The 15,936-nt window shown below is 44.0% G+C and overlaps 1 protein-coding gene across 1 annotated transcript in view; it reads right to left on the bottom strand.

Moving 5' to 3' along the window:
• klhl29 (kelch like family member 29) overlaps window positions 1-15,936 on the bottom strand; it is a 195,649-nt gene that overhangs the window by 39,588 nt on the left and 140,125 nt on the right. The window contains exon 11 of the mRNA XM_078289746.1: window positions 4,255-4,453. Within this exon, the coding sequence (XP_078145872.1) occupies window positions 4,255-4,453 (199 nt within the window). The remainder of the gene's footprint in view (window positions 1-4,254; window positions 4,454-15,936) is intronic.

Here is a 15,936-nt window from a genome sequence, read left to right as displayed (position 1 = left end):
GATTTAAAATGCAAAATGGGAGCAAAATTCTCTCATTCTCAGTCAGTGAGGTGCCTCAAAAAATATCCATCTTTCTGTTGTGGCTCATTTCTTGGTGGTTATTCTGATTTTTATAACTCTTGCCTCTTATATTCTGAAAGAAACAGTCCATTTATCAATTCTGCCCATACAGCATTGTTTCATATTGTTAGCCCACATCGCCTGTTGTATTAATGCTGTACAGTGACACACAATATGGTGACACGCCAGGACCTGTCCAAATGACTGCCATAAAAATTAGCTATCAGTGAGAATTGCTCTAAAATATGAGTGATTAAAGGGAGAAATGGCAACAATAGAGCACAGCAGTGAAAAGGAGAAAAACCTTGGAGGCTGTATGAAAAGCACCTGACTGCTTCTATTTAGCTACAATAGAAATGATCTTTTGCAATACTCCACCTCATGAGCACATTCCAGTATATAGTCAGAAGCCATTGAGGCATGTATTGGTGGTTTTATTATCCTAAAGGAGACATAATGGCGTGAAATTGAGGAAAATATCTGCAAACAGACCAACATAACAAATGGTAAATAAGAGCAGGGGCGTCATGCAAACTAAAAAACAGGCGGTGCACAAAAGAGTGTGCGGTCTTAGGGCATGACATGAAGTGAGGTATATAGAGAAGCAGAGTGAGAGGGGTAGAGTGAGAGAGACAAAGGGGGGAGGTGGAGAGAGAGAGGTAGAGTGAGTTAGAGAGAGGCAGAGAGCTATAGAGAGAGACAGGTAGGCCTAGAGAGAGAGAGAAGGGAAGAAGGGAAAGAGATAAAGAAAAGAGAGGGGGAGAGAGATGTGCTATATCAATATTTACTTAACTTACTTAAATCTGTTTTTGTAACTCAGTTATCTCCTACAATACTGTAAATACTGAATATGTATAAAATATGTATAAAATAAACATACAAATTATTTGTAATACGGTGCTTTTTTAAACCTGTTCGATGTTCTCCTCTGCTCTCCTGATCTCTATCTTCTGTTCCATTTCCCCTCAAAATTATTTCTTTGATGAATGATTGATTGATGAATGATTTAGTAGATATATTGTACAGAGCCTGCATTTTGGGGACTAACTGTAATCGCTGGCCTACTTAGTTTATATGATGACACCATTCAGTATTTGTAACTCAACCCGCCCTGCTGGCACTTCTTTTTCAAAATTAAGCTTTGTCTGCTTCATTTTTCAAAAGACAAATGCACACAGGGGAGGGGCCATTCATTCTCACACACATCACCTTCTCTCTCTCATGCACGCGCACGCACACGCACACACACACACACACACACACCTGCTCTATCACACAAAACATCACCTGCTAAAATTACACCGGTATCGCACCAAAGACACCTATGGCATAGCTCCGCCGACATTTGGACGTTGAACCATACTGCCTTTAGCCAACACCAGTAACAGCAAGTCACGCAGAGACCTACATAGATTATTGTTGATAGCGAATTTAATTAGATATATGTTAGCTAATTAGTCATGTATCCAGCTAGTTGTAGCTACCATCTCGTAGGTACAACTGGAAGCACTAGGTCTTGTAATTCATTCATAGCCTAAAAAATATCAAGGGACCAACTCAGAGGGAAAAAAAAAATTAAAAATCCCTGCAGCTTTGGAGGTGCACGTGCATCCCCAGGGCCTACGGGCAGGGTCCACTGAATAAGAGATTTGATAAATACATTTTTTCTTTAATCCCAATAAAGTACCTTTGTAATCAGGGAACCGGCTAGAATATGGCAGGGGAAATCTTACACTAGAGGTGTAACTTTTAGCTTCTGATTCATTAATTCAAGTCCAGATCTGGAGGGATGTTAACTGAATATCTAGATTGAGAAATTTAATTTAATTCAAATGTATTGCCAGAAAAAGATCAAATGTGTAAGGCATGCATACAAGCACATACATACATATAGTGTATATGTGCACACAGACCCACTCACTATAATGCAGCCACACACTGTATGCACGCATGCATGCGCATACAACTCATAAGTTCACAGATTGAGTGTGCTCAGCAAGAAGAGCTTCACGGATGGCAGTTTTCCTTTCTTTTTCCGCTTGACAGACTTATCATCCGAGCTCAGGTGGTGCCCCATCTGTTTACGTGCTCTCTCTCACTCACTCTCACACACACACACACACACACACACACTCACATACTGCCTATACAAGTAGACACATGCTCTAGGAATAAACTGAATAACCTCGATTTCCTTCAAATTTCATTCCTCATCTCCCTCGCTCCTTCTCTCCCTTGCTTTCTGACCACATCCCTACCTCTCCTCCTGTGCCTCTCCTTCCCATATCCTTTCTTCATGTCCTCTACGTGTCAACTTCACTCCCCAACAACCTCAAACTCTCCTCCAAGTCTTTCCTTCATCTGTCCCCTAATCCCTCTATCCATTCACCCCTCCATCCTCCATCCTCCATCTCCCCCCCTTCCCCTCCTAACGGCCTTGTTTCTGCAGCCTGTCCCTGCGCTGGTCCCCATGTCTATCCTGCGAGCCGGGTGACCATGCACCCTGCTGTGTACGGCCCACCCAGTCCAACAGCAGCAGATGGCCAAGCACACACATACGCACCTGCACACAAACAACAACAACACCTATACAGTCATGTACACACACAAACATGTACAGGCTCACACAAGCGCAGAAATACTGCAATGAACACAGCCACATACAAATACAAAGGCACATTCACTTTTACAAAACGCACGCACACACACACACACACCGTCTTACACAATTCACAATGTGTAACAAAGGCACAAATACACAGATAAAATAATTGGCCCTGACAGCCAGTCTTAACATAAAGACTTTGGCTTCAGAGGAGTTAAAAACTTGATGGGGAAAACTTACATATATTTCCCATTCACCGAGCCATCTGGGTACGATGCATCATGAATGTATTCATCCCAGCGGCATTTACGCATTTATAAAATTCTGTTGTACAGAGCCACGAGCTGCTGTGAATCAATACACACTTCACGTTGCATAATGGGGCCGTAGGATGTATAAGATATGCACACACCAAACACTATAAAATGTGCGTTGACAGAAAGTGCTTCTAGAAACTGCTGCGAACAAAGGGAGACTACTGGCTTGTGGATGAGTAATGGGATGATGTCGAGCACATATAATGCCACAAATGTCTTTTCTCGAGAGGAAAATGATTCTGTATAAAGCCTCATTCCCATCCCGCAATTAAACATGAAAAAATTATTAACCTAATGTGATTCCCCCAATGTTTGTTTACTGGCAAATGCGCATTGACTGGACCACAGAGTTTGGCTGGTAAAGTGAACGCACTGTAAAGTGCGCCATTTGTTAGGCAATTATCTTCATTCTACCAAGCAGAAAATAAGTTGTGCCGGATGGTAAGGTGTGCCTGTGCTAAGCTCCTAATACCTTGCAGACACCGTAATTAGACAGCTCTTAACTGAGGGAAAGAGAGGGGTCCTGGCCGACCTGAGGGAAAAATATAACGGCCAAAAGCAATTTACAGGCGCCTACCGATCTCTGTGAATATCTGATTTTAACGATGTAAACAAACAGAGTGGCCTTCAACGGCTTGAACATCAGCAGTAGTCGGAAAGTGAACGGCTGCCTGATTGCTTAGGATACAAGGAAAGGCCTGACTGTGCCTAGCTGGTGTTTAAAAGCTGTTAGGAGATGTTTATGTGGTGGGCCTACTGTTAAAGAACCCTGGGTTCAGCTGCCCAGAAACCCTGGGAAGCCGTTATGCTTGGCCACTCTCAACTTTCATGGTAACCTCAAACAGGCACGGCTCAAATAATCCAGAGTTTTGTTTTGTTTGAATGTTGAAAGCAAGGAAAACCTGCCACAGCATTTGGAAACGAGACCTGTTGCCTCAACTATGAAAAGATCCCCACATCTACATTTAAGTATTTACAGTAGTTGTGAAGTCATGAAGTTCTGTTTTAAATCACTGCTTCCCAGTAGTGGGCTGAAATCAATACAGTGGGGTGGCAGTCAGAGTCTTCTTCTGGAGATCTGACCTCAGTGTCACCTTGTTGCAGTGAAATATGAACAGTGCATGCGTGTGTGGGTGCGTGGATCCGAGCAATGTGTTCTGGGTCAATTGCACTGGTGGGCGGCAGATCATGCCTTTGGCACCTTGCTCTCAGGTCATCCAGGCCAAAGACAGATGTGCATCAGTTATTATTTGTGCCTGTGTGTGTGCGTACCAGCAGAGAGCCGAGGCCGGGTGCGGGGCGTCTGCATCTCCTGCCGTGCGTGGGGCAGCATGTGGTAGCGCTTGGCTTCGTTGACCAGATCCCGGCACGCCTCCGAGGATTTTATCAGCTCCTCGTTGTCCACCACATTCAGCAGGTAGGATGGATGGATGAAGGGAAGACGCACCACCGCCAACAGCTCTGACACATGCTGAAAGATGAAGAGAGAGAGGACAAAAGAGCGCAAGAGAGAGAGAGAGAGAAAAAAGAGAGCGATAAGAAAATGAAAATAGCGGGAAGGCTGTAATCAGTAGGTAAAGTGATCAATAACCGAGGGGGAAACATAACAGAGGCGAAAATAAGGCAACAAAGTCAAACTGTATTAAAATGTTGTTTGCAGACATCTAAATTAATCTAGACTGATTGAGACTGCTAGGGATGCTCAAAGAGGAATTAGATGAACGACAATAAACAAATGCAGCCTAAAAGCACAGTGAATCAGAGTCTGCACTGATAAAAGGCACACACTCGTATCTTCCTCTAAGAACTTAAATACAGCTGGATTAACTCCCAACCTCATTATACGTGTTTTTTTGTGGCACAAATAATTTTGTTTACGACACCTTCAAAGAAAATAGGAAAAGCAGCTATCGTGTTTGATCATTGAAAAGGCTGGGCTGGCACACCGGGGGAACTTGGTAGTGGCAAGACACTTTAGGATCAATTACTGTCAGAGTGAGGTCGTCGCAGCTGGACCCCCGCAGAACACTGTCCACTGGCATCAGTCAAACACCTTGTGTGTGTGTGTGTGTGTGTGTGTGTTCTTGTATTTCTATACTTATGAGGGCCAAATGGCTTCACAAGGATAGAAAAATGTCAAAAATCATCCAAAGTGTGGACATTTTACTGGTCCTCACTTCTTTAAGGGGCGGGTTTAAGGTTAGGACTCGGTTTTAGGGTTAAGGTTACAGTTGGACTTCAATTTAGGATTAAAGTAATAATACATTTTTCATACAAATGAGTGTCAATTTTGCTACTCTCCATCGCCAAGTGATACCATACAGTAGTGATTCAACCTATAGTCAGCTCATGAAAGCTTTTACATTTGCTGTTCTAAACACCTAACACAGCAGAGGAAAAATCCTCTGCTGCACAGTAAGTGATTTAGAGGTTTTATGTTTGTGGAAGCAACAATAACAGTGTGGAATAAATATAATAAGGGAGAAGAAATATAAGAAGCCAGCAGTCCATATTTAGTGTCTTCATTATTACAGTGTGTTGGGCCAGTACTTACATTGAGTGCAAAACACCAAAGCAATAACCGTTTATCACCAAAATCAGGAAAAATGAGAATGTGGCGGATTATCACTTTAAGGTTATAATTGGGATTAGGTTTAAATTAGGGTAAGGGTTAAGATTAGGCATGTAGTAGAGAGGGTTAAGGTTTTGGGTTATGGGTTAGGGAATACATGTAGTCAATGAAGGTCCTCACAAGTATAGTAATACAGACATTTGTATGTGTGTATATGTTTGTGCACGTGCGCATGTTGGTTCCATGACTGTGTGTGCGCACGTTTGCATGTGCTCACATGTGTGTTTTAAGATAGAGGAAGGACAGACTGTTGCCACGGCAACCATGTCTATAGCTCTCACTGGCTGCCTAATGCTTATTTCTGAGTGTGTGTGTCGGTGCGTGTGTGTCGGTGCTGTGTGTTGTGTGTGCTGGCCCGTACCCCCCCGGGAGTCTCATCTGTGTCGATAGTAAAAGCTGTAAACACGCCTGGACAGAGCGACAGAGAGCTGGGTGGAGATTGACCCCGTTGACCCTTCAGCTTAGAGCTACGTGACCGAGTCGCACCGGGAGAGCAAAGACAACAGACTCACAGAAACATCATTCAGGGGGAAAACAAATAATAAGCTGACACTCTGCCTAAGCGTCTCCCTCTCCCACCTGAGGCCTTCCACTCTGGCATGTGTCCCATTTGTTTTCTACCAATGTCCCAGGCACGTCTGACCAGAGAGGAGGGGAGAGGAGAGGGATGGAGAGGAGAAAGGAGAGAGGAGAGAGAAGAGAGGAGAGGAGAGGAGAGGAGAGGAGAGGAGAGGAGAGGAGAGGAGAGGAATAGAGGGGAGGGGAGAGGAGACAAGAGAGGTAAGGACAGGAGAGGAGGCGGAGTAGCAGGATAGAGGCGAGAGGAAAAAAAAGAGAGGACACGACAAGAAAAGACAAGATAAGTGAACTAAAGTGAACTGAGGAGAAGACGAGAGGACAGGAGAGAGGATGTGACGGCTCCACAGCGGTCAGAGCAGAGGAATTTCGCTGATGACATTTTCCTCTCTGTGTGCACGCCCCGAGCTAAACGCCATTCTGCAGATGGGGCTGTCTGCCTTCCCTCCCCCACAAACCCCCACACACACACACACACGCACACACAGTTTACCCAACAGTTTATCAAACAAACAGCTCAATACCCACATAAACACTGGCTGTCGCTCCAAGCGCCGCAGTTCAAACACAGCAAGAAAGTGAAGTCGAAGCAAGCTATTTAGCATACTGAGCCATTCTTGGGGGCAAAAACGCTAGCTGCAGAAGCTGCTACTACCCAAATTAAAGAGCCCCCATAGTGGGAGATCTACCCCAGTTACTGAGTCATGTCACACTCGAATGGGGTGACTTCAGCCTCCGGCCCGCTGCTCTGCTTTATATTAAAAGCTCCTACACCCCAAAACCGCCAAAATTCCACCCACTCTGGTCTTACGACATGTTATCGCGTCATTAATGCCAATGATCAAATATAGAAAACACACATTTGACAGTAAATCCTTTCAGACCAAAATCCTTACAAAATTAGCACAAATGCTTACAAGAAGGACTCTATTTTGCTGAATTTGGGTTGATTTTGACCGAAGTGGCCCATTAAATCATATCTGTGCATGTGCAGGTCTTTCTGAAATAGGTCTGCTACTGACCGTTCTGACCCTCGGAGCTAAATTAAAGCTGTATATGGGGCAGTTTCGGCCAGGTGGTGCCCTTGGTGGCACAGCAGAAATACTTGGATGTCTGTGTGTGCACTCGGAAATGCTGCTGCTTCCATGTGGAACAGCCCTTAATAAAAACATGCTGCTTTCAGGATTTGGAGAGGGGATGAATTCTGAGCATAACCAGTCTGCAGGTCTAGAGGTCACGGTGTGCTGGATAGACTAAGCCATGTTCTCGCTCTCTCTCTCTCTGCGTGTGTGTGTGTGTAGTTTTGGAGACACAGCTTTGGATTGGGTCACCTGAGCCCGTCTTTGGGCTCATCAGCAGTAATGTCATGGCATAAAACCCACCCCACATCAATGCTGAGCCACAACACACACACACACACACACACACTACTGTGTACTAAATTGTCACTTGCCAAACTGTTTTGAAAATGAAGCAAATGTAAAAGAAAAGGGGTAGCATCTGGCATCTGCAAATCTTTGCTGGGGCATAAACTATATACATACACACACACACACACGCACACAGACACATCTGCTGTAACCTCTCTTCACTTGCCAACATCTTTGAAATGATAGTAAAACTGTGGCAAAGAAACAGCATCTGGCAACTGCAACTGAAAGGACTGCTACCACATAAACATCCTCCCAACACACACACACACACACACACACACACACACACACACATACACACACACACACACACACACAGATGCACACGTGCAGATAGACAGAAAGATGTAGACATGGATCCAGTGATGTCTCTAGTGCTACTGTGCTGTAATCCAGTGATTCATGTCTGTAGTCTTGGTTGTTCATCTCATCAATAAAACAGAGTGTGTTCAGTCCAAAGGTTGATCCTGCTATAAGTCATAGTACAAGAGATTGAGATGAGAAAGTAATGTAAAATCCCTGAGATTGAATTCTGATGTACAAATGACCGTGGATGATAAAACCAACAAAACACAATTGTTTTGTTGGATTGGCCAGCATATGTGTGTGTGTGTGTGTGTGTGTGTGTGTGTGTGTAGTGGATGTGGGGGCTAGAGGGAGCAAATCAAGCTTGGCTGTTTTTCTTTACTTCAAGCCAACTCTGCTCCTCCACCTCTCTCTCTCTGCCCCCTCTATTTCTGGAAAAAAAAAGAATTACTCTCCATCTCTAATCCTAACTAACTCTGTATCTCTCCCACTTCGCTTTCACTCTCTCTGACGCTCTCTCTCTCTCTCTCCACCTCCATTCCGTCTCCTCGCTCTTCCTCCCACACATGCATATATCGACATGGAAATGAGGGAGTGTTGCACACTTGCTGCTAATATTCAAATCCAATGTGCCAGACCCCACAAAAAGGAGTCCTGCTTCATGCCAGCTATTAAAATTGCTCAAATAGTAATTATTGAATATATAGGCTACTGTTTCCTTTATATCTTCAAAAAAATTTTTTTTGAGGGAACAAAATTATAAAAGAAATGTCTGTTGTCATTTAGTTTCTATTGTCCAATGACGGCCTTATTTGATGTTTTTGTTGTTTTTTGAGGTAAAATTAATTTATAAGCCACTTTGTTTTCTTACCTGCACAGATTATTGATTGTATCTCTTCAGTATTTCTATGCATTTTGTTATCATATTTTATCACACTTTTAAAAAAAAATATATTTTCCCAGTCACTGGGCATATATACTTATAAATAAAATATATAATATATAGAGGGTATATTCCATATTTGTGCTATTTGTGTCTGCCGGGTGTTTTGAGGCCTTTAAATGCCGGGGTTTACTCTGTCCCCCTATGGTAGGAATCAGTGTAGACGAGGTGTGATCCTCTATGGGAACCACAGAGAGTGTCAAAAGGCAAAGACCCCATTCTTATGTAAAGGCGGCAATATAGTATAAACAACACCGAAATTTGGCATGTTCCCACAGGCAAAATGACCAATTTGCTACCAAAACAAAGTGTCGCATTGGCTTCGATCGCCGCAGCGTGCACAGGCTTGCCAGCCCAACTAGTCGAAATTTCCACACAGCTTTGTTCACTGCCCCCCGACACACCATCATCTGCAGCTGGTCAACAATGTCAAATGATTGGTTGCGTTTTTTTACATGTGTCTTTTGGACCCCGTGTTTCCAGTTTATTTTCTTTGTTTACATTTGCGTTCATCTGTCCTCTGCTCATTTCCCAGATTAATCAGTTTGAGGTTAGACTTGCTGAAGCTGTGAGAGGATATGTGCACTTATATGACCACGCAAGCAGGGACTATAAAGACTCCATCTGGCGGGGAGTGTCGTTAAACGAACAGACCTCAAGTCGCGGCGAGTATAGAGACATTTGCTCGTAGCACCGTGTTCGGCAGCAGTTCGACTTCTCGCAAGTTCGCTTTCGTTTCTACTACACTGCCGCCTTAACAGATGAGCTTTTTCACATCTAAAAACCTGCCATCTAAAATAACAGTCCACAATAGTCATATTATCTGATGTTCCAAAACAGTACAACAATAAGATATAAAAGTCTTTTATTTTGGGACAATTTCCCTTTTAAAAGGCATCCTTGTCGTTTTAGACAAACTGCTCGCACAACTATGCCAAAATAATAATTCCTTCCATGCCTTTGTTAAGATATTACATACAAAAAAAAAAACAACAGACAACCCCTAAAGGGCTTCACCCTTTCATTCACCCATCTGCTCCATCTGTCCCGTCCCTCCTCTTTCTACCGTAACCCCGACTACCAATATTCCTTCCACAGGGTTTCACTTGACTTCACCCAGTGTGATTGTGGTTCACCTCTCCTCTTCTGTGTAGCAGATGTACTCCTGGGATTACGCTAATAGTTGCCTCCATGCTACATTGTGTGTCCCGACATGCACCCTTCCTGGAGAAGTGACCTCCAGGGGTTTACTCTGATTACATGGTACTGGTCAGGCTCTCTCTCTCTCTCTGTGTGTGTGTGTGTGTGTGTGTGTACGTGTGAGTGTGTGTGTCTATGTTAGACAATCTACTGCACCCACAGTGAGCTGTTGATGAAGCCTCATGGTGAGGAGAGTAAAAAGTGATGATTGGCTCTGAGTCACACAGGATATGGAAAAGGTGTTTTGGCTCAAGTTTATTTCTTCAAAGTGTGAAACAAGGCACCCTAGTCTAACGTGTTTGTGCTTCTTGAATATACACCAGACTATCTGAAGTTTTTATGTCTGAAATTTAGTCCAGGGATGTTTACTGTATCTCAACACCTATTCCAAAAGGCAATGAAAGGTATTTAAAAGGGAGTGAAACCCCTCTTGAACCCAAGCTCGGGTAAATATTGATGGAAGCTAATTTACACTACACTGCCATTGTGCCAATATGGCATGCAGGCTTTTACCGATGTATCTCGCTGGAACGCTGGTAAGTGCAGACTGCGTGTCATGGATGCACGCCATACGAATTAAATCACACTGTGACTCGGGGCTCAGCTGGCTGTGTGCTAGAGAGGGTTATGTTTTTGTTTGTGTGTGTGTGTGAGAGTGTGTGTGCATGTGTGAGGCGTAAACCAGGTAAATGGGAGTACTCACGACACGGGCCAGCGAGTGATACACCCACACTCTGCAGATGAGAGCAGGCAGCATGCATCAGGCTCCATTTCTCTCTCTCTATCTCTAACAACCTCTCAAGCAATCACTCCCTCTCATGCACAGGCATGCGAGCGCAGTCCCTCCAGACATATGGTGTGACCTGTCATTCTCATCTCCTCTCCCACTCGTGCAAGCAAACCATGGACAAATTTCAACAGAAATGACATCTAATGTGTGCAAATAAAAGATGTACCAAATTGCATCCTACTGGGTCGTTAAAGAATAAACGGCGTGCTCTTTTCACGTTATAAATAAGGACTTTGGTGTTTTTTTTAGTGCGCGGAACATACGGAAACTATCCGCAGGAGTCTGAGGACATATGGAGAAGCTACTTTTAGCACCTCCGCCCACACACACTTTCCCTCTTTCCTTCTCCCTCGACATTGAGCATTTATAGGAGAGGAGGCCCGAGTCCATATGCTTATCCACTTGTATTCTGATACGCAACCCAGATAACACCCTGTGCCCTCCTCTCTCTAATGGTCTCTACCTTACATACTGACGCACACACACACACACACAAAGTGGAGCAGATGCACTCAAACACTGGCAAATCACACTTCATTGCATTCTGCATGGCATATTTGCACATACTGCTGAGAGAATACATAATGTAGAATTTAGCTAATCAGAGATTGACCACATGAATGACAAGTACAGATGATTGAAATACCTCACCAAAACCTAATCAGAATAAAAAAAAACATGCATGCACAATTCATTTAAAAGTGCCCTATACAGTCACATACAGACTGACTGACAGGCAGACACACACACACACACACACACTGGCAGGCAGACAGCGAATGTGAATGGGTTGTGCTTGGTGAGAGGCAGGGATAATGTGTCTAACAGGGAGCCTCTCATATCTGTCAGAGGCAGCAGAGAAGCAGCCGGGAGGCCGCCATCCACTAACACAGATGACAAATGTCCACCGAGCATTTCCCATTCCACTACTGTCAGCAAGGACTAACACCTCCTGCGTGTGTGTGTGTGTGTGTGTGTGTGTGTGTGGAATGATTCAGTGCCACAGCAACATCAAATAAATGATACCTGAACGGTCATATCTATTTGCCTTTCTTTGAGCAGATAGAAGTACTCGTCTGCTTTAGTGTGAAAAATGGACTGTCCAATCAGACTGCTTGCTTAAAACCCGGCCCCGCATGAAGAAGAAAAACACACACACACACACTCACTAACTCGCTCACAAACACACAAAACACACTCACGGGGTCGCTGTGCATGAGTGAAGTGTGTGTTCAGTAGAGCGCGTGCCCATGTTTAGCCTCACAGTGATAACAAACTCACTCATCTGAAATGACCACAGCTTAGTGTCTTTTTGTGTTTAGTGTGTGTGGGGGTCTCTGTGTGCACATACATACATATGTTCTTTTACTGGTAGCGTATGTATGGATGAGAGTCTCCTGAGTGAAGACATGTTCTTGTAAGTGGTAGTTTGTTTGGGTTTGAGTGGATGCATGTGTTTTGCCGTGTGTGTGTGTGTGTGTGTGTGAGACTGCATGGCTATGTGTGCATAAGCCCCGGAAGGAGGGAGGCTTGTGATGGGGGATGGAGAGAGAGAGATGTAGTGGAGGACAGACGCTGGCTGCTGCCCTAAGCTCTCTACTGACAGGTGCAGTGTATTCTCCTCTGAGGCCTGTCTCAGCGTGACTACATTAAAAAAAATGCTTTATTTCACTCATTTAATTCAAAGCATATTCATGTGAAAAACCGCTTACTGTATGTTGAAATAAATCTGATCCGTCTGTTTCTCTACTCATTTACTTAACTTTGAGGTCTTATTTTATGGCTATGGCTTTGCAAAGATATTTAGTATCTATTTCCCCTTCCACAATGTAGTGCGGTACAGTTTTATTATTCCACAAAGATCTAGGGAAAACAGAGAGGACTGCTTCTGTTGCAGCGATAGCACAACCTGTTTATTCTCAATCTATCATATCGCCCGTGAAACTCTTTCGTAAGAGACCCCACTGGAAATGAGATGCCTTTGACTCGCTCTGGATAGGCAGCTGCTGTGGTTGAGTGGCTGCGTTCAACTCGCTGCACACATCAAGACTGAGCTAGCTGTGGGACGGCGAGGGACACGGGTGAAAATGCGGGTCCAGAGTTCACTGGCTTGCATAAACAAGTCACATCCCGTCCACTCTCTAATACACAAGTCATACTCAGTCCGATATACAAGTGATGTTCAGTCGAGTGTGACGGCTTGTGTACATGACTGGGACATGAACATTGACATCCCGTGCATTTAGCGCGCAAGTGCGTGTGTGTGTGTAAGCATATAGGAATGTCTGCGTGAGTGGGAGGGAGAGAGAGAGAGACAAAGAGACAAAGAGGAGAGGCAGAGAGGCGAAAGAAAAAACAGAAATTGCTCGCTGCATCGATCTCCATTGCCTGGCTATGTCTCCTCAAGTGCGTGCATTTGTCACAGATCACAGTGGCAGCTGCGTATTTCAAGTTCAATTCAATTCACTCTGGTTTCAGCTTCACCTTCAAAGATGAGTTTTACCACTTAGAGCTCCTCATTTCAAAAACACAATTAACCTTCCTCAAGACTGGTGAAAACTTCCTCCTTTTTAGCCCTCAAAACTTTCAGTGTCTGCTGTGAACCTGGGGCTTAAAAAAAACCCATTAAATTAAAAGTGCTGCACCTGGTCAAGGGAACATTAGTAGTCTTGGAACGTAAATGAATCATAATATAGTTAGGAGAGTCTGCTTTAAGCTTTTTTTAAACATCCACCAAATGGAAAACAGTTCCAGGGGGTTTTGTCCTTTGACGGTTAATTTTCCTAATTTTATAACTTCATAATGATATCATTTTTTCTAGTAAATTTTTTTTTTTTTCTACTTAATGAGTATTGGGAAAAAAATCAGATATCACGACACTACTAGAGACAACTGTATAAAAGAACAAAAATAATAACTTAACTAATAGCTAATAAGCATAAAACGTAATGCATTTTAACTGTATTCATTTGGCTTAGGAACTGCAAATGTCAGGGCAGGCCATTGTTATTTCTGATGAGTGGACAGCAGGTCTTTGCTAATGGCAAGGCTGGCCTTTTTATCAAGAAAATACACCATTAACTGTCCTTTTTAGCTGTTACATTAGTTGGCCACTTTCCAAAGAGCCAATTAATCAGCCTCCTTTGTCAGGCTGAGTCACCTGGCAAGATAGGATCCCTTATGAAATATGTTGAACTGAAGCGTAATGGAGGTCCTATTCAGGGCTTTGGCAGAGACTGGCCTGTTATAATTGGAACCATGTGTCTTTGGTCGTCCCACAAAGACTGCTAGGTGAAAGGAAGGACAGGCCTCTCTCTGTCAGCACCTCCAAAGAGAAAACACAACGCAGGACGCCATGTTTCCAAAGCCTTGTTTATGTAACTTAGGGAGCCGGTGTCATACAGGCTGAAAGCGGAGGGGGGTTTAGTTCTCAGATGTTCATGATGAGTAAAGGATGAAACTGTCTACCATATGGTGCCTTTAGAGGGTCTTCTCCTGAACGTACACACAGCTTATCCTCCTGTTTTGCGTTGTCATAACAATGACATTTAGGGGTAGTTTCTCTGTTTTGATTTCTTTCTCGCTCTCTCTTTCACAAAAATACGCACGTATATATAGGCACGCTGGCCGGCCGGCACACCTTCAGCGATACTCAATCGACGAGAATGAAACAGCTCTCTTGTTTCGTTCAGTTCCTTCGTGTCTCATACCAACCCATTATTAACGCTCAAATGCTCTCACTCTGTCTCTAAGCGATGTCCGGGCGCTGTTTCCTAGTGCCATCGGATGTTAGTGACAGCATAGCGGAGAGAGAAAATTGCATATTATTTACCCAGCGCCTTCAATATGCCACTTTTCCACTCTATAGCCTGCAGCTTACAACCAACAGCGCGTGCACGGACACACAAGACGTACAAACACACACACACACACACGCATTCACACAAACTCAGCTCACAGCTTAAAGCGTCCCCCCCCCCCGGAGTTTTTCAGCAGTGCTGTGACATTCTGCCCTGACATGTCATTAAAAAGTGTCACAGGTTCTGGAGGAGTGATTTCCACTGCTCTCTTCCTCCAAACGACAGCAGGGACGGAGCGAGGGAGGCTGAAAATGATGAACTTGTGCTGGACCATGCGTGTAAACTCAGCCATTAGGGTCATATAACCTTCTCCTGTGGCATGATGGAAAGAGCCTATTCTCTCCTTCCCTAGCAGCAGTTTTGGTTGATGTTGTTCTTTTTTTTTTTTTTTTTTTTTTTTGGTCACACATGGCCCAGAGATTCGATGTCTGACCGAGAGCTCAATCACATCTCCGCTGCCTGGATGTCATGGCACCGCGCAGAGGCACAAACCGTTGAATCAGATTAGGACAGAGGATTCTTTTTCTTTCTTTCTTTCATTCATTCTCTTCTCAGTTTCTCACCATCCCTCTCTCTCTCTCTTTCTCTTTTCTCAATCACTCCTCGCTGTTTCTATCTGTCTGTTTCGCTCTGCTTCTCCCTCTCTCTCTTGCTCCAGCTCTCCTTCTCCCTCCCTCCCTCTCTCTCTCTGGAGACGGGGTGACTGGGGTCTCTTTTCTTGGGAACCAATGCGGTGGGAGTTGTTCAGACAGCCGGTAAAACGTTCCATCCATTTTTTTTTTTTTTTTTTTTCCCCCCTTCTACTTCATCTGTGTAACTCACCTCTGCACCTCTCCATTAGAGTGTGAGATTGCAGGACTCCGCTGGACGGAGCTGGCTGGAGTCAGGTTTTTGACGCTGATGACAGAGATCCTATGTTCTCCTGAAAACTGCGCATCAGTCTCGCTGTGCCTCCTTGTGAATTTGCAGCACCACCAAGTCAAATTTCCCATCAGTCATCCCACAAGTGCCCATTTCAGTATATGTGACATCAGTATGAGTGTTTGATAACATTGGCAACGCACCAGTCATAAAATCTGGGGAAGAACTCTGGACACCAATATGAAAAATTATTTAAAAAAAGGAAGATACAATTTCTATGGTTTCAACACTTGTTCACACCTGCATAAACAAGTGTTCTCGTCTTTCTCAGTCCTGATAGGCATCGCTGTTTG

Source organism: Centroberyx gerrardi, chromosome 18 (assembly GCF_048128805.1).
Source record: "Centroberyx gerrardi isolate f3 chromosome 18, fCenGer3.hap1.cur.20231027, whole genome shotgun sequence".
NCBI lineage: Eukaryota > Metazoa > Chordata > Actinopteri > Beryciformes > Berycidae > Centroberyx > Centroberyx gerrardi.
This window is presented reverse-complemented; position numbering and strand designations above follow the sequence as displayed.